We start from the raw sequence: 18,764 nt of genomic DNA, 5'->3' as shown, positions 1-18,764 counted from the left end.
GTGTTTACTCCAAACATGGCGGCGTTCTTGTGCTTGCTTCCTATGCCGTACGGACTGCCCTGCGAATTAAACGGAGTCAAGTGGCTGCACCGGGGCCGAGCCCCTTTTCGGCTTTAAAATGCCGCCCCCCTAGTTTTTAAGTAATATATTCCTTAAAAGGAATTGGCCTTTGGAAAAACGGAATGAATTGAGGTCGATCCGTACATTTTCATTCCTCCAGCCAAAAACGTCGATTGCTGCCAGATTGCTCCGTAGTGTGCAGAACTTAGTATTATCAATCATATAATAGATATGACGGGCCGTAAGTAGGTCAAGCCCGTGAGTCAACGCGGCATAGCAGAATGTATGACCGGTCCTCACATAGCCAAACACGCAAAAGGCAACGACTCGAACATCGAACAAACACCAAAACAGCAAGATAAGCCTGAAAATTTTCCTGATAAAGGCGTTTGGGACGGCGGTGCTGTTGTCGCTAATGCATCCGCAATGGTGTTGCTGCCAGCGGCGACCGATGACACGGGCGCCATTACCCCTGCCTTCCATGGCGGGTGTAATCAGCTTAAGCGCAAGCTGTCACCCAATCAGCTCGACAACAACGACAGTGAGTGCGGCGAGGCCGGCGATGCATTTCAGGCGCCCAACCCGACCGCTCGCAGTGCCAAGCGGGCTCAGACACAGCGCATCCGCAAGGGCCAGAGCACATGAACGAAAACTCAGTGCGTGCCTCTTGGTCTATGAGGGGAGTTGTAACTTATCGGGGGGGGTCTGGGGGGGGGCCCCCCACCGGCCCCCACTTACGGAATAAATTACGGCGACCCTAGCAACTTTGTTACTTAGGTTGGAATAAATTGAGACCCGCCCTAAATGAAAAAAAATCACTGCCTGTTCTCTGCCAGCTGATTCCCATCCCGTCCCCCTACCCTGTCCCCCTATCCCGGGTTTCCCAGGTTGACTAGCCGCGCACTTCCTCGCCCGCCCAGGGTCCCGGCCCGCCCTCACACACGTACTCGTGCAGCAGCGTGTTTCCGGTCACCATGGGTACCACCGCCAGACCCGGGAAGGTATCGGCCAGCTTAATCACGTGCTGCAGGTCCCACAGACCTGATTTCATCTCCTCCAGGAGCTGGGGATGGGAGCACGAGGAGGAGGAGAAAGGATAAGAAAATGGGAGGAGAAGAGAGGGGAGGGAGGCGATGAGTAGTACAAATCCAAATCCCATCCACTCCTAATATACGACCCAACCTATAAAGTCACACCCTTTTGGTGCACACTGAAAATGTTTATTTAGGAACAATCTTGGGAGCAAGGAGGCCTCTCCATCAAAGTGCAGGCCATCACCCTGCTTATACCACCACCACCCTGGCCCCAAAACACAGACCCTCTCACATACAGGCACACCTGCTCCGGCAAAGGTTGCCGTACAGAGAGGTTCAGTACGGCAACATGTGCGTTGAGTGACACCGCCAGCACCGGTGGAAACCTGGGTCCTGCAACCCCGGTACACAGCGGCATGGGCCTGATCTTCTTGGCGCCGTCCTGCTTGCCGATGGGGCCTGCTACCAGCAGAGGCACGGATGTCCCGGACTGCGACAACGGCGATGACGATGAAGAAGAAGACGAAGACACACAAGTAGGGTGGCGTGTGGGGGAGTGGGTCCCCATCCCGGGTCAGGTCACGCCACGTCACATCAGGTCAGGGATCCCCTGTCAAGGAGGGCATTGGACATGCTGTAGTGCCATTGGCCCTTTGGCACCTTTCCTCCCCTTTCCCGTAGTAACGGGCGCTTGGCTTCCTAAAGAGTTATAATCCAGTTATGTGCCATGATGCCGCTCCCATCCTGCAGCTTCTCATTACTCCCCCACACCCCTTTTCCTACCCAGCCTCCCCCTTTCTTGCCCTCCCCCTTTCGAATCCTCCCTTCGGCAGTAGAAGTCCTCACTCGTGGCGTCAAGGATGAAGACAATGCCAATACATTCCCCCTGAGCCGTCATTCTATTACGGAAAACGGAGCGAAACACAGCAGGTGTGCGCCTTGGTGTAGGCCGCTGTGGGGTTGCCTGTTCACCATATACACAAATGTATAGATATACATACACACGCACCCAGTGCTCCTGAGACCGTGCTCACCTCAAGATTGAAACCCACAATTGTGCCATCCCTGGCGCTTGTCACGATCCATGTCGGATGTACGAAATTGATGTACGAAATTGTGCCTCGGTGGTCGCGAATGATGTGCAGCACGTTGCCTTTTGCCACGTTCCAGATGCGCACGGTGTTGTCGTTTGAGGCGGTGGCGAGGATCTTCTCATCGGGTGAGAGGGCTGCGAAACACACCCAGTGCTTGTGCCCAACGAAGCGCTGGATGACCTCGCCTGTGTGCGTGCATTGTAAAAACGGGGATGCGGCGCAATAAATGACCCAGATGGCCAAAAGTGGTCATGCACAGCTGCCGCTGTGCATGACCACTGTGCAGCACAAGCAGAGCAGGTGGGTCGCAAAACACTTTGCTAGTATGCGCACTTGCTACACATCTTCGAAGGGTAATGAAGTCAGTGAAGTCAGTCCATCCATCCAACCAACCATCCATCCAACCATCCATGCACACATTCTCTTTCCCAGTCCCCTCCCCAGCTCACCCGACTGCAGCTCAAAGATGGCGGCTGTCTTGTCACAAGACACCGACACACACCGCAGCCCGTCAGGGGTGAACCAGGCATCGAAGATTCCCTCCTTGTGGATCTCATCGTACTTCCGTAGCATCTTGCCCGTGTTGAGGTCCCACAGACACGTCCACTTGTCCCAGCCGTCAGCCGTGGTGAGCATCTGGTCGAATCTCTCGTTGACCTGGGGGCACACGATGTCCTTGGAGTGCCGATCGTCCGTGTCGATCATCTGGGGCAGCAAAGGGGGTTGTGGAGAGGGGGGAAGGGAGGGAGGGAGGTCAGTGGGGAGATGATTCAAGGGAAGTGGCGCAGGAAGGTGAGCACTGGGATGAGAGAGAAAAAAGAAAGAGAGAGAAAGAAACAAAACAAACATACGTGCACATTTCTACCACATGTCGCTGGTGACTATTTATTCGCTTCCTGGTGTGATGAAGTTGTACCACCGTGTACCACCACCCCTCGACATTTCCCTCGTTGTGGAGATCAATAAATCACGCAGATATACGTGTATGTGTATATATGTACACAAACTGTATATATACAGTCTGTGTGTACCCGTTGTTTAACCTCATGTACTGCTCTTTACTGCGCTCACCCGTATGAGCTGGCGCTGGGCCAAGTCGAACAGCCGGACCTTCCGGTCCCCGCCCGCGGTGACCATCTTCCCGCGCAGCGGACGGCTCTCCCCCACACCGCCACCATCCGGTACCAACCCCGCATCACCACTAGCCACGAGATACAGGCCGTATGTGCCCTTGTGTGCAGTACAGTGGTTCCAGACGAGCTCCCCCGTCACGAAGTCGTACAGGTGCAGCTCTTCTGTACATCGGACACGTGTACAACAGGGGTGTGTATGCGTTAGGTGTCCTTTTCGCGATCGCGGGGGGCGTGGATGCGGTGGTTAGCAGAGTAGGAAAGGGAAGCTTCCAGAACGAATGGCAGCCAGGGTGGAGGAGGAGAAGGCTTCACTTGCAGTATGAGAGGGGAGGTGTAACACAGCAAAGGCGTAACCCGGGATGCTCAGATTGGCATTTGCGTCGTTACATTGCCCCCCACTTAGCAATGGACGTCCTCGGCCATTATTTCGAGCACAGGAGCCATCCCACCTCGCGCCAGTGCGCTGGTTTATCCATTACACCATGAAATCGCCAATTTGCGACTAGCTGGTTGCCAGAATCGAACCGCCGACCCGAAGTTTATTTCGGAATTCGTGCGGTCCCGTCTCGATACCATTGTAACACAGCAAAGGCGTAACCCGGGATACTCAGATTGGCATTTGCGTCGTTACAGGAGGGGAGGGGAGGAACCCAAAAATGCAACCACCGCAGCACTTCAGTGTAGTAATTTGTTGCATCTGTGAATTAGATATGCATCATTTCCTTGGCAGCTTTACGTTTTGGGTGGTAAACGTTCGGCAAGCAGGCACGCAGGCAGACACGCAGGCGAGCACCACCCTCCACAGCTTTGCTACCGCTGCAATCGTTTCACCATCGAGCCTCACCCTGGAAGCGGCCCGCCTTATAAATGACGAACAACAGCGTCCCGTCGCGCGACACGTCAGCGTCGTACACGTCTTGCATCCGCTCATCCCGCCACAATGCGTCATCAAAGCTGTCCCCATTCATGTTGAACACACGGATGCTTCCATCCACAAACACCGCCCCGAACCGCGTCGGAAAGCTGAACAGCCCATCCACGCGGCTATTGCACGGCTCTGCGGGGGAGACCGGTTATGTAACTTTTTAGAATGTTTAAGAATGATAAGAACGTCCAAAGAACATGGAGGCGGCAGGTGTACGTCCTATAATGTTCTTACACTGGGATGAAGCGGTTTTATGTAAGTATGTCATATAAGTATGTCTTAAGAATACATTCGCCATAAAAACACTCTACAATGAATGCCTCATGGAGCTCTGATAGTGCGGGATAGATGATTACCACAGTGGTTTTGAAGCAGTTAACATATCATGAACTTCATGATGACCATCAATATTTGTTTGGGTTTAATAATGAGACCTGTTAGGTGGATGCGCGAGTAGATGTAGCCAATAATTAAATCCCCTATTGATCACTATGCATCTTTAGTGGGCCGCCCTGCATGTGCATCAGTGTGGAGGGTGTCAGTTTGGCGGCCCATTCTTGCATCCTGGGGGAGTCTTGGCAGGATGCATGATCATGCATCCTGTCAGTTGGATACATCCTACAACCCCCCTTTTAAAGTTACAAGTGCCGCACGAGTGCGGGGGGGTCCGTCAAAGCCGGGAGGCCATGGACTATATATATTGAAAGTTGATTACACCTACGACCGACGGCGGTTTGGGTCCTGCCAATTAGACCCCTCCTCATCCAGTCACCCAACATCCATAGAGACAGATCAGCCACCACCACCATCTCAGCATGCGTAACTTAGTCCATCAACTAGACCTCATCTCCACCCCTCAGTAGCGTTCGTAAACCTAGACCTCCCAAATAATGTCGGGGGTCTGACCAGGAATCGAACCCGGAACCTTCATATACACAAAGGCGCCACCAGACCAGGATGTGGTATGTTTGCAAGCATTGGCCAGAGGATGATTTTTTATGTAAAATCATACCACACCGTGGTGACTGCATCCCCTCATCCTCTGCCATCCTCATCCTTGGTGGGTTGGTGTTACCTCTTCCTGGGTCCACATTTCTATCCTACTCCTTCCCATCCACATCCTGTGCTCGACCCTCCACTGCATCCTGACTGAGCATTCTGCCACCAAGGGGGTGCTTGGTGCTTAATGATTAGCCAGGTGCTAGTGTCAACGAAGCTTTTGGTAAATTCGGTCTCGGGCACTTAAGGGACGCCCAAGGGACACTGAAGAGACACCGGTGTACACCCCTACATACCGAAGGGACATGGAAGGGGCACCGAAGAGACACAGAAGGGACACTGAAGGGACACCAGTAAGTATGGAAGGGACACTGAAGGGACACCGTACGGGACGAGCTTCTTCCCCTTTGGGGAGAACTTTCGGTGCCAAAGGGGTGGCATTGGAGTGTACCCTCCTGTACAACTCTGCCACCAGAGGGTATCCTCCTGTCAGCACATGTTTGCAGCGTGCCTGGTGAGTGTGTGTAATGGCTCGCAGGTTGCCACAAGCATGAAGGGAAAGCTTTTTGATAGCAAACACAGAGCTGCCTTGTTGGTGTTGGGTGGGGCAGGGTGTGCACCCTAGGCCTGCAGAGAGCTATGTCCTGGGCCATGTAGTAAGCTTAGGGATTTAGGGTTTTGGTGGAACCACATAAACACAGGGTGGCAGTCTTAGCAGTAACTAACATTCATCCCTTCATCAATAATTGCCTGGCCTTGCCTGCTGACCAATGTTGCATGCCTGGTGATGAACCAACACTCATGAAGAACAATTTTGTTGCCTTCATTGAAGGGTCAAAGCTGCAGATAGCTGTTGAGGGTTACAGATTCCAGGCCCTCAGTGAATTCCTTTGAAGGATGTTGCAAGCTGAACTTTATCAGTGACAGGTCGGCCATCCATAACGAGCCCAGGTGTAATCCAAGAGTCACCACACCAGAGCTCCCGAAGGCAGTAATGCATGAATGCCTGCACATCCAGGAGGGATGCAGTAGGCCTATGCACATGCAGGAGGGATGCAATAACCCTAGGGTTCAATGGGGAATGGGGGTTGGTCATGAAGATGCAGACAGCATGAGTGGGTCATGGCAGGGAGATGCAACAGTAGTGTGAGTTGCGACCGCTGGAAGATTCAGTCATCAGCCAAGTGGTCACTGAAAAACGTGTGGACAGTGGGGATGGGTCATGGTGGGGAGATGCTGACAGTGGGGTCCATCTATGATGCTTAAACATGCATTCTGACAATGACCAAGAGGTACATACACGAGGATGCAAACATTTGACCCTTACTGCATTCCTCCACACATGCAAGACAGGGCCCGATGTACATGTAAGCAACAGTCGTGTGCATGTTTTTAACTCTAGTAATAATGATGCCTTATAGGCAGTGAAATCTGTAATTCTAACGCAGCAAAAACGTAACCAGGATGTATGTATGTAATAATCAGCCATCCCAACTATTAAACCTGCCAGCTTTTTTTATTCTGACAGTGGCACCGTCCTGTTCCAGCATGTCACCACGCCTGTGGTGTTGTAGCCACAGCTGGGTGAGAATGCTTGACATGAAGATAGTGGCCATGCTGTTGTCCGACCAGTTGTCCCAGAGCCAGCCCATGCAAACTGTGAAGACCCATGAAAATTCCGTGCTGTGGCGGATGTACATATCATGCAGCTGTAGGAGCTGGGAATCATCAATGTCAGGCCCTGGTTCTTTTCCTTGTAACCCTGCCCGTTGCACATGTGCTCTGTGGAGATGGCAGGCTCAAGAGGTGTTGGTAACAGTCCAGTACATGCATTGCTGGAAGGTGAGGGTTCCAGTAGCCCCAAACTCTTCTGGTGGGGGCTTGTAGAAAACACATGCGTCTGCCAGGCTCTCCTTGGCAAGCAAGGATGCTTACATAAGCATATACGTTTGGATTCAGCTTAGCATGGCAGTGGCCTTGGGGCTCTTCATGTTTTTCATGCAGCTGTAGCAGCAGGGATAGCATCGGGCAGTGGGCTGCAGCAGGTATGAGGCCATGTCATGCTGCAAGCCAGGGGTTTGTACAGGGGCCAGGGCTGATAGCTGAGTTGCTAAACAGTGTTGGGTTGTCTGCCGTACACACATATATGTTAGGGTGCGGCATTTGGTGCAGCTGTTGGAATAATATGCACCTTGTAGCATTTGTAATCATCTTGTGATGTGTTCTCTTGTACAATATATTCCTATATCCTATATAGGATTAGACATAGTTTATAGTTTAGTGTGTAATGTGTAATGTTACAGAGCGGGAGACTTCTGGGCCGCTTTATCACATTATCAATTCTACGATTATAGCACCATCCACCACTACCACACTGTACTACGCCATACGAACTGTAAGGCGGTGGATCCAGCCTTCAGGGATCCCTCCTCATCCATTCACCCGAACATCCGAAGAGATGGAGGGTTTGGCAATCGCCACCAATCCAGCGTGCAAATCTGGTCCATCAACTGTGACCTCAACTCCACATCTCAGCAGCTAGCCATAATCTCGCCTTCCCGACTAATTTGGAGGTCTCCCCAGTTTAATGTACTTGTAGTCGTAGGATAGATCCTTGTGTAAACCAAGTACCGCTTGTATTCCTTAGCTTATCACCTTGTCCCGTACAGTAGCATTAGACAATCTGGGAATGTAACGAGGCAACAACAACTTACGGATAGGCGTTAAACCAGCTCAGAAACTGAAAGGTCAGTGGTTTTTTCGAACACCCCTTAAGAATTCCATATTTTTTAGTCTATGAATGTAAGCCAAAAAGAATTCCCTAAGAATAGGACTTAAGGATGCGTGCCATACTTAGCAAACCAGTGTTAAGAATGGTTAAAACAGGCCAAAGAGCAGCTAAGTATGCTTTAGTCTAAAAATCAATAGGTTACCCCAAGAACATATAAGAACACCCCAAAGAATCAAAGAGAATGCATAAGACTGCTGGGCCCTAAAGAATTTTAAAGAATTTTAAGAAATGGTTTCAAGATAAACAGAGGTCATATGAATATTCTTAGAAAGGTCGAAGAACATTTTAATAGATATCCGATTTTATCAATTTGGCTGGGCTAAGAACGACTTAGGAATGTTCTTAACCCGCCCCCGTGTTCGTCGTACAGGGGCCAGGGATGATAGCTGAGTTGCTGAACAGTTGTTGGGTTGCCTGCCGTACATGCACATGTGTTAGGGAACAGCACATGGTGCAGCTATGTGGAATAATAGGCGCCTCACAGAAAAGTGAAGCGTCATGCGACTTGTCTTGTACAACAGTACAACAGGATCCGAGATAGTGCATAACTTACCATTTCTGAAGTCGTAGGTTCAACCCTAACAATATGATGTAATAATTGTAATACAACAAGGTTGCTGTTGGTTATCTCGGAAATGTAAGGGGGCGCTCACAGCCTTATGATAGGTTGATGACACATAAAGGTCCTTAGTTTTTTTGAAACACCCCTTAAGGATCATATATTTTAAACCCTAAAAATGTCAGCCAAAAAGACTTCCCTAAGTATAAGATTTAAGAAGGCGTGCCATACTCAGCAAAACAGTGTTAAGAATGGTTAAAAAGGCCAAAGAGCAGCTAAGTCCAAGAATCAATAAGGTACCCTAAGAATGTATAGGAACACCCCAAAGAATCAAAGAGAATACAGAAGACTGCTGGGCCCTAAAGAATGCTAAAGAATTTTAAAGAGTGGTTTTAAGACAAACGGAGGTCATACAAACATACTTCAGAATGTTCTTAGAATGGTCAAAGAATGTTCTAATGGTCATCCAGTTTTATCAATTTGGCTGGGCTAAGAACGACTTAAGAACATTCTTAACCCGCCTTGTTCGTAGGGACTGTCATAGTACCGATTCTTGAAGCCCGTGTGGAGACCGGGGTTGGTGTCAGTGAGGAAGAAGCAGCCAATCGCGGTGTTGAAGGTACCCGGTTCCTGCAGGGCGGCCCCAAGCAGGGCCACGAGGTGCATTGGTTAGTCCCGGTTAGTTAGGTCCCATTTTAGGTCCCATTAAATACACCAGTGAATGGTAACAGCAGTAATAGGACCCGAGGGGTCCATATGGACCCCATGCATGGCGCTTTGCTGACTCTTAACAGGGCACCCACAGGCGCGGCTCAGCGTCAGCACACGGCCGTGTTTCGGCTGTGTTTCGAGAGCTGGTGCCACACGGAGACATGAGAATGGAAACTCGAACTCAAGAAGGCAGGTCGGCAATGAGGTGGGAGGGGTGAGTGACGGCCCCCATTGACAACCCGGGTTTGTCTTCAGAGGAATCCCCCACCCCACCCCGGCGCCCACCTGGCTGCAGTGCACACGAAGGAGCTCTTGGCCGTATCTTGACTCCATGAGCACCAGCTCATTGTACCCGCCAACCTGCAGCCATACATTCCCAATCACAGTGCACGTGCCAGGGGTTTAATAGGTACGAGTGCAGGTAAAGGCAGATTCCAAATACTTCTCTAATCATCATCATCATCATCATCATCATCATCATCATCATCTCATTTATCCACACCAGCTCGCCGCCCAAACATAAACCGAACACTCCACACATCCCCTTCATTGCTCCCTCTGGGAGTCAGCGGAGCCTCATCACAGAGGCCTCTTAAGCCCACCCCGCCTGCACCCCAGAGACCCTAGGACGTCCGCAGCTGAATTACACAATAAGAGCTCACGGTCCCCGACAGTTGCTGACAGTGGCAGCAGGGTTGGGATGCGGTGATGGTGGCGGAGAAGAGTGCAGCCCTGCCCAACCCGCTCAGTTGGCTCTTAGGTCCTTCTGTTCCAGAAGAGTGCAGCCCTGCCCGACCCGCTCAGTTGGCTCATAGGTCCTTCTATTCCAGTGCAGTCCTGGTTGTCCTGGACTCCTCCCAGGTCCACAGCCAGCTAGTTAGACAGCCAGCACCACCACCTCCCCACCTTCCATCCCCAGTCCTTAACTCCCAGCCCACCGGCCAACCGCCTTGCCCCCTGTCCACACCCTTTCCCACCAGAATGAACAGGCCGCAGGGGCTGAAGCGGCAGCAGCTATGTGACCCCACGTTGAACTTGGTGCTGTAGCGCTGCACCCCGGACTCGATGTCCCACACGAACAGTACGCCGTGGATGCCTGTCACTGCCGCAAGACCCACAGGTCCACTGATGGCGCACACATCCAGCCAGCCGCTGTGGTCGTTGGGTGAGTGCAGCACCTTTCCATCCTCCTCCGGACTCCAGATGATGACGGAAGAACGCTCCAGCTCCTGCTCCCCGGAGGTAATGGCATACATACCGTCCTCCGTTACAGCAGAGCCGTACACCTGTGCCGTACATGGTAAGTTGGAAATTGAGTGCGATTCTTGATGAGGATGCTCGAAGTGGCCTTGATGGCCTGCTGCTAATGTCAAGGGTAAAAGGACTGATGCACTGGCCCACATCCTGGTCTTCCTCATAAGAGTTGGTTCTCACGCATCAAGCTTCCATATGCCCCCAAGCCAGGCCCCACAAACCCTACTCATTTGCCTGCTCATTTGCCTGCTCATGTGCCTGCACATGTGCCAACACACCCCAATGGTTCGGATTTATGCATTATTGTGAAGTAGTCCACAGCGGTAAACCCGGTCCCCAGCCCCGGGGGCCCCCCGCTCCCAGTCCGCTCCTAGCAACTGGGACCTGTTCAATTGGGACCTGTTTCTGGGGCTGCTGCAAGTACCTGGCACTACCAACCGCTGGTTTCACAGGGCCCCCCGTGTAGCTACCTCCTAATCACCTCGCAGTCATGGTTTGCGAACGTCCGCACAACAGTCATGTTGGAGGTGTCCCAGATCTTCACGGTAAAATCCTTGGAAGTAGTCATGATGCGTTTGCCTCCGAGATACACGGACATGCTGGTTACCTCCGCAGTGTGATTATGCTTCTGCTCCATGCAGGATGCCTGCCAAGCACAGGACCCCCCATGCTCCTGCGGTGTACTCATGACACATGGGTTAAGGATGACGGTGGCGACGACCATGAATCTTGTGCTGTGTTCGTATGAGCGCTCGGGTGGGCTGAGGTACCGCATCCAACGCGACCTCAGGGTCAAGTTTACTTGGCTTGCAAAGAATTAGGCCGTTAGCTTTTAAGAGGTCGAAGGGAAAGGAACAGCGTAGCACGAGCAAAGGTGAACCGTTTTCTAATGGAATTGAGTTGGAATGAGTTGAAATGGGTCGAACTGAGCCGGAAAGTCAAATTAACCAGGACAGACGGGACGCGAGCTGCTTCTTACCAGCTTCCATTTCTGGACAGATCCGTCAGCATTGCTGGTGCAAAATGCATCTGTGCTGATCGCCCTGCATGCCGTAAATGTAGACTGCCTCAACTGAGTAGACGACCGTTGCCTCGTGGATTCATTTTCCCTGGGCCACAGTAAACGGCTATTGCCTACATCCCATAAAGATATGTGGTTCTCGCTGCCCGAGATAAGGAGTGCTTCCCCTACTTTTGGGAGTACAATTAGGTCGCAAGACGTCAGGCGTGTGTTGCTCACAGGAATCCATCTTTGGAAATCAGTATTACACGAGCTCCGCTTCCAGCTGTGAGAGTTCTCTACTAATGAGGCTGGAGACGGGTGTTCGGGAATTAAATCTATGCTAATACTCATTCTTATAATAAAAATAAAAATTTTGAGGTAAATTTGTCTGGTCTGGTGCGTACGCTGTAGTTGGTTTCTATCGTGGTTCGGAGCTATCTTCCGTACTTGCTTGTCGGCTATCGAACTCGAGTCGAAAACGGAATGAGCTTGCTTATCTCATTGTCTGGTATGCTTGTTGAGTAGGGAATCGTGACTGAGCTGTGCCGCTAGTTGCTGTGTAACACTCTGGCAACCGCTGCTGCGTCCGATCCACCTCGCCTTTATCAGGTTATGAGCCCCGAGCCATGAAAGATGGGAATCGACTCTATGTGGAACACAAAGTTCGATGGATCAAACTACGATGCGTGGTCCAAGTAAGGAAAGGCGGCCCTTACCGCAATGGTTCTGTCGCCGCACGGGAAAAGGATCAGAAGGTCCACGCGGAAATTACACTGAGACTAGCTGAGAATGTGCTGGATTATTCTGACAGCAGCAACACGGCCAAGGAGCTATGCCAAGGAGCATTCACAAGAGCTATGCAGCGAGCTGCAGTGCATGGCAGCTGTCTTCTCAACAAAGGTTTACCACGCTCAAGATGTCGGACTCCAAGTCAATGGTGGACTATCTATTGTGCGTGGAGATGATCATCAGTGAACTACGGGACGAGCCGCTTCCCCGTCGTTGGCTAAGGACAATAACACCATCATCTTAGAAGCGGTGCTGGGTCTGAGCAGCTCTTTCGAAATCGCCCAACAGCATTAAATGGTGGACACTATCCCAGTGGATCTAATCGCGCTTGAAAAGGTTTTGTTGCCTATCCAGCAGGCTACGTGAAATAGTACAACTACGGATCCTGTCGCCATCACCCTTTTCTCTGGCCAAAATATCGGCAAATGTTTCAACTGCAGAAAAACCGGACATAAGGCATGTTATAAACTATACGGCTACTTAAGCTCGGAGCGTGGTCTGCACTTCTTGTTACAAACAACTAACGAATGTGGCTTCCCGCGGCCACTTAAAGGAACCAAAGTACAGTTCCGTAAGTATGACAAATAGTCCTCAAGACAACAGTAGAGAGGTCTGACCGGAATAACATCCGATTCACAACACTGCCCGCAAGCAGACCTCCATCTGTAAAACGAAAAAACAAACACCAACTTAGCGCAGTCCCATCGCACGTGCACACTTCTCAAATGGAGGCAAAGGCAACCCCTTTGTCAGGCAATCCGCCACCATATCTACATACTTGACGTAATTGAACGCAACTTTGCCTTGTGCAGCACGCTCACACACCAAGACAGTCGGGTTACCAATCATCTTAGTCACGAGAAAGTCAGGTTACCAATCATCTTAATGGCTTCTTGGTTGTCACACAAGATGCTAACCTTGGTGAGACCCAACTTCAAATCCCTGCTTAAGACACGAAACCACAGGGCCTCCTTCGTAGCAGCACTGCACCACATATACACAGCTTAGGCGGTTGATGTAGCCACCGTTGGCTGAAGACGGCTCCTGTGTCGACAGGAGATGTTCCAACCGGTGGTAGAACGTCTCCTGTCGACACTAGTGTAATCCGAATCGCAGTAGCCACGTAGTGGCTCTGCAGATTTCGCTGAAAATGAAATACACTTGGCGGTTGTACCTGCTGTACCGTTGGCTTGGACATATAATGGGACAGAGCCCCTAGCTAAATCAGGCCTCGTGCCCACCATAAGGTACAACAGGCTGCCTACCAGCTTTCCATAACGAAACCCCCCCATGTCCAACGGCTCCCCCTCAGCACTCAGCATGTAAGACATTGCCTTTGGACATCAGCACTAGCCGCGGATTTGCGTTAGCCATGCGGTACTTCTTTACTAAGTCCACAGCTGTTATATCTAACCAAACCACAACTGGATGGTGGCGTCGGAAGACACCGACTGGAAGAGTTTCGTCCGCTTAAATAGCGGGGAATGCAACCATCCCATGAATCGTACAGCCAGCTCCGAAATGGCGCGGTCCAGTCCCCGAATGGTGTACCGTTGATCCATGCTTCCAATCGATGACGGGGCTCCGAGAGCCAGGGACCAGCATCCCAGTCGTAACTTGTGCTACGACCCCCGCCCATACTTCTGCAAGTATGGACTTCCGCCTGAGGCGGCGTTTACTTGTAGGCATCCATGACAGCGTCCCGCTCGCCGTCTGACCCAGAGGTCGGAGCCATAAGATCTGACAGAAAGGCGGCAAAATAGACAGTTGGAATTCAGTTAGTTCCAGCGAACTTGTCCACCAACCGCGCCAAGCGAGAAAGGAAAAACTAGACAGAAAATGTATCAGTTTGGGATCAGATTCAAAAAGCGGTAAACAACAACAGCAAAACGACGTTGATACAACTTTAGGCTACACTGCGCACGATCACACTCTATCTCGAAGCCCCAAAATACCCCAGCCTCCCCTAAATCTCGGATATCAAACAACATATTTAATTTTGACTTTAATCTTTGAACAACCGCTAGATCCTTGGCCGCAATTAATAGATCGTCCACATAAATTGTAGCTTAGATGCGGCAGGAGCAAAGCGAGTATAGCCTCTAAGCTAGGTTATGTACGGCAGCCGTATGGCTTGCTGAGAATTCGAATTTACTATTTCAGCTGACAGCTCCATAGTTCCGGCATTCTGCCTACACTATTGGAGCTTATTATTATTGTTGCTCTCACTTTTTTCCAAGACCTTACCGACTACCCTCAAGCCTCATCGACGCTCTACCACAACGAATCGACATCGCCGCGGACCTGTCACTCTCCGAGGAACAACCAGGAGCTCCGTCACAAATCAAAAAATGACGGGTAAGAGGACAAAGGCAACGGGAGATAACCTGGTCAACGCAGGAGCGGCCGAAGCAGCCGGCGAAGGGGGATCGGGCCAGATGCTGCCAGCCAACCAAAACGACATAGAAGCCGCCAGGGATACTTTGAGCGGGAACATAGACCAGCCGACTCTTCACCAGCTGCTGCTGGGCGTCCTGTCAGCAGCGCAGGCCAACGCCCCAAAAGCGCCAGCCAGGGATCCCCGGACAGCACCGCCTCGGGATCGCTCTCCTGACGTTGTCATCACAAAAGACGTGACCATCATGCCATCCGCAAGAGAGCAGCTAGCAGCAATAAGGACGGAAGTTCAAGCGAATGACGCACCGAAGCTGACAGCCCCACACGAGCAGCGGGAGCAGCTCGACGAAGGAACGCTAATGCTGCTAGAGACCGCCATCACCGTGCTGGATGCGAACGAACCCCAGCTGGCCGTCGCGGGAGAATGCCTCAAGATCGCTCACCGCCGCCTTAAGTGCTACTCCGTTGCTCTGGCCAAGGCGGGCCCAGGAGCCAACGGTAATTTCACGGCCCCCTACGAAATCTGGCACGGCAGGCGGCGCAACTTCACCAAGCCCGAGTTCAAACCAGAGGCCATAGATAAGGGCGACATAGAGAGTGCATTAGCTAAAACGCGCAAGTCGGTGGCGGCGGACAGGGACGGTCAGGCCGGGTCCCTCTGGCGAGGGAGAGACCGGCAGGGTGGAGTGCGGGATTCGTTTGGTAGTGCACGCCGGAACGACCGCAGCCGCTATGACCGCTACGACCGGCGCAGCCAGCGTGACCGAAGCCGCTCTCGCAGCCCGGCTAAGCGTGGCTGATTAGGATTCTGTTGGGCTTTGTGTTTGCTTGACTCTGGCACTGCACCGATCCTACCCCCCTCCTTTTTTCTTAAGCTCGCTCAGTGGCCCCTCTGTGCAGTTCGCGGTCGTTGTTGTTGCAGGGGCCCACAAGTCCGACAAACATTATTGGATTGGAACGGAGTATGCTTTGGCCCAGTCTTTGACAAGACTTGTTATGCTAAGTTGCACATCCGGTCTCTTCCAGACCTTCCACCGCTAGAAGATGTCGGACCAAGTTGTACCCTGGAGGGAGGTTTCTTTGTAACGCGCGCGAGCTCTTGCCCTTGGTGGCGCCTGTGATTGGCCTTGGGGCCTTATTGCCGTGTTGGCTCGGTCCTGTTGACCATGGCGGCTTCCAGGCCCAGGTGGCCGGCTTCAGGCTGGACCTGTCCTTCCTCCGTCCGAGTTTCCCTCTTCATGCATGTACCCAACAACGACAGAGAGGCATCAAACAGGTTGATGGCTCTGGTGGCCCCGTCCCCTGCGGCGCAGGTCGCCCCTGAGTATCCTGTTCGGTTTTTTCTGTCATCCCAGGAGGGGCGGCTTCCCACCGTTTCGTAGCCTCAGTCGCCATGAGCCCCGGCCTCTACTCATCTCCCCCTCTTTTATCTTTTGTCTCTTGCAATGCAGAGAATTTGGCCGCCACAGTACTGGGCGCACTGCTCGTCACCGCGGGTTTTAGAGCCCCTCGCCCCGCGCAGCCCCCCCCTGCCCAACGAGACAACACACAAGTGGAGACCAAGAACACCGCCAAGCGTCCCGCACCCGGCCCTGCAGAGCCCACCCGGCCCCGGACCAAGGTCGCCCACCAAGCCCAGGAACCACATCCAGATCCAGGAGCCCCTTCGAGGAATGAACAAGCGGTCCCAGAAGGTGAGAACCCAGCACCTTTGCCTGTTGATCCGCCTTGTGAAGCCACACCTCCTAGCATGGGTAGCAAGGATAGGCCTAAGATGCGGGGGCGCTTGAGAGCCTGTGCCGCGGTCTGGAAGGCGACAGTGGTGAACCAGCTCGTGCTGAGCTGGGTCCTGCAAGGGTTCCCTCTGATGTGGCACTCAGGACCTCCCCCCCGGCCGTACTGGGGCAAGAATCACCAATCTGCACGGGACCACGGGGATTTTGTGTCTTCTGCCATCGAGGGTTTGCTGGAGTCAGAGACCATCAAACCTTGCCAGTCCCGCCCTTTCATGACCTGTCCTTTGGGCGTCGTAGAGCAGAAAGGCAAGCTCCGCCTCATCTGGGATGGACGCGAAGTCAATAAGCACCTGCACATCCCGGAGTTCCGTTATGAGTCGCTTGCGCAGGTCCCAGGCTGGCTAGGCCCCAAGGACTACATGTTCACCCTGGACCTGAAGTCTGGCTACCACCATATGGACGTACGCGAAGCAGACTGGCGCTACCTTGGTTTTGAATGGCAAGGCCAGTTCTACGTCTTTACACAACTCCCTTTCGGCCTTGCCTCCGCCTGTTGGGCATTCACCAAGCTAACACGCGAGATCATGCGGACTTGGAGACGGAAGGGCTGGCGGTGCTCAGGATACATTGATGATCAGATCCACGCCCACCAGGACGCCCAGACCCTCATCGCCCGCCGCACCATAATCCTCGACCTCCTTGAGCGCCTGGGGTTCTGCGTGAACCGTGACAAGTCAATGATGGGCGAGCCCCAGCAGCAAGTGAGGTACCTGGGTATGCTGTTAGATACAGCTAAGGGCGTGTACATTGTGCCTGAAGATAAGCGCACTTTCCTGCTCGACTGCATCCGCTCGGCTCTGGGAAAACGGCGCATCAAGGCGAGACAATTGGCCTCCATAAAAGGGCAGCTTCTGTCCATGTCCTGGGCGTTCGGGCAAGTAGCCCGCCTTTACACCCGGGCTCTGGGGCAGGATATTGAGTCGCGCCACACCTGGGATACCCACAGCCGCTTATCTAACGACGCAACTGCAGAGCTCGAATTCTGGCTGCGCTGTTTCGACCGGTTTAACGGAACCCGTGCCCTCTGGGAGCCCACACAGGTGCACTCGGTCGTTTTCTGCGATGCAGCCGGGAAATCCCCCAAGCACCTCGGGGGTTGGGGTGCCTGGGCGCTGATCGACGGGAAGTTGGCCCAAGCCCGCGGTAATTGGGGAGTAAGGGTCAGTTCGATGGGGTCAACGCCCCAGGAGCTCCAGGCAGTCCTACACGCACTTCAATCCTTCAACGGTCCTGCAGGCCTACGACACCAAGTCGTCCGGGTGATTACTGACAATCTCAATTGCGCCAACGTCCTCAACAAGGGGTCCGCAAAAGCCGAGGACTCGTACCGGATTGCCTGCGAAATCTTTTGGTACTGTATTGCCGAGGGTATCACACTGCAGGCGGAGTGGCGGCCGCGAGAAGAAAACACTCTGGCGGACTACCTCTCAAAGCTGCAGGACCGGGACGACTGGATGGTGAACCGTAAGGAATTTCAGAGGCTCAACACCGCCTGGGGCCCCTTTGACATTGATCTTTTCGCGTCACACACCAATCACCAGCTGCCACAATACTATTCCCGCTTTTTCACGCCAGATACCGCGGGTGTAGATGCCTTTCGGTTTCACTGGGGGCGGAATTGCTGGGCGAACCCGCCTTTCTGTTTGCTACTTAAGGTCCTGCGGCACGCAGAGCTGTGCAAAGCACGCATCTGTCTGATCGTTCCCCTCTGGCCGACGCGCGACTGGTGGTCCTATCTGACTCAAGACGGGAAGTGGTTTGCGCCTTGCGTCCACGGCCTAAGAGAGCTGGGCAAGGCGTATGATCTTTTCCTGCCAGGGTCTTCGGGAAACGAGATCCCAAAAGGGTCCGCTAACTGGCTATCGCTCGCACTTCTCATCGATTTCCAAACACCTTCCCCGCGCCGGATCGCTGTGCCCCCCGACCCTTATGCCCCCCGGCTTTCACAGGAATAAGGGCACGCGCGCAGACACTGCTTGGCCAGGTGCCCTTGGACGCTAACCCCATGATCGGCGATCTAGCTCTGGCGTTGGCAAGCCAGGCGCACAAGGCGCGAGCTAGCAGCACAGTCGCCCAGTACAAAGAGCCATGGCAGGAGTTCCTAGATTGGGCAGAGCTACTACACATTCGGGCGAGCGACATTTACGACATCAGGCCAGAGATAGTGGCCATGTACCTGATGCACGTCTACCAAACCGCGCAAGCGGATGAAGTAGGTC

General features: G+C 52.8%; 2 protein-coding genes across 2 annotated transcripts in view; one reads left to right on the top strand and one right to left on the bottom strand.

Annotated features, from left to right (window-relative positions):
• Positions 1–2,062: 2,062 nt before the first annotated feature.
• VOLCADRAFT_68097 (uncharacterized protein) lies at positions 2,063–11,197 on the bottom strand (the record flags this gene model as incomplete). The annotated part of the gene is made up of 3 exons (XM_002957235.1): positions 2,063–2,373; positions 2,638–2,749; positions 11,072–11,197. The coding sequence occupies 3 exons, from the start codon at positions 11,195–11,197 to the stop codon at positions 2,063–2,065; spliced, it is 549 nt and encodes a 182-aa protein (XP_002957281.1).
• Positions 11,198–14,703: 3,506 nt separating this feature from the next.
• The window catches only part of VOLCADRAFT_107617 (uncharacterized protein), a gene marked incomplete at its 5' end in the record, with an annotated part of 5,302 nt that continues 1,241 nt past the window's right edge, over positions 14,704–18,764 (top strand). Inside the window, 3 exons of the mRNA XM_002957271.1 lie at positions 14,704–15,391; positions 16,201–16,443; positions 18,495–18,761. Of these exons, the coding sequence (XP_002957317.1) occupies positions 14,704–15,391; positions 16,201–16,443; positions 18,495–18,761 (1,198 nt within the window). The remainder of the gene's footprint in view (positions 15,392–16,200; positions 16,444–18,494; positions 18,762–18,764) is intronic.

Source organism: Volvox carteri, assembly GCF_000143455.1.
Source record: "Volvox carteri f. nagariensis unplaced genomic scaffold VOLCAscaffold_71, whole genome shotgun sequence".
Classification (NCBI taxonomy): Eukaryota; Viridiplantae; Chlorophyta; class Chlorophyceae; order Chlamydomonadales; family Volvocaceae; genus Volvox; species Volvox carteri.
This window is presented reverse-complemented; position numbering and strand designations above follow the sequence as displayed.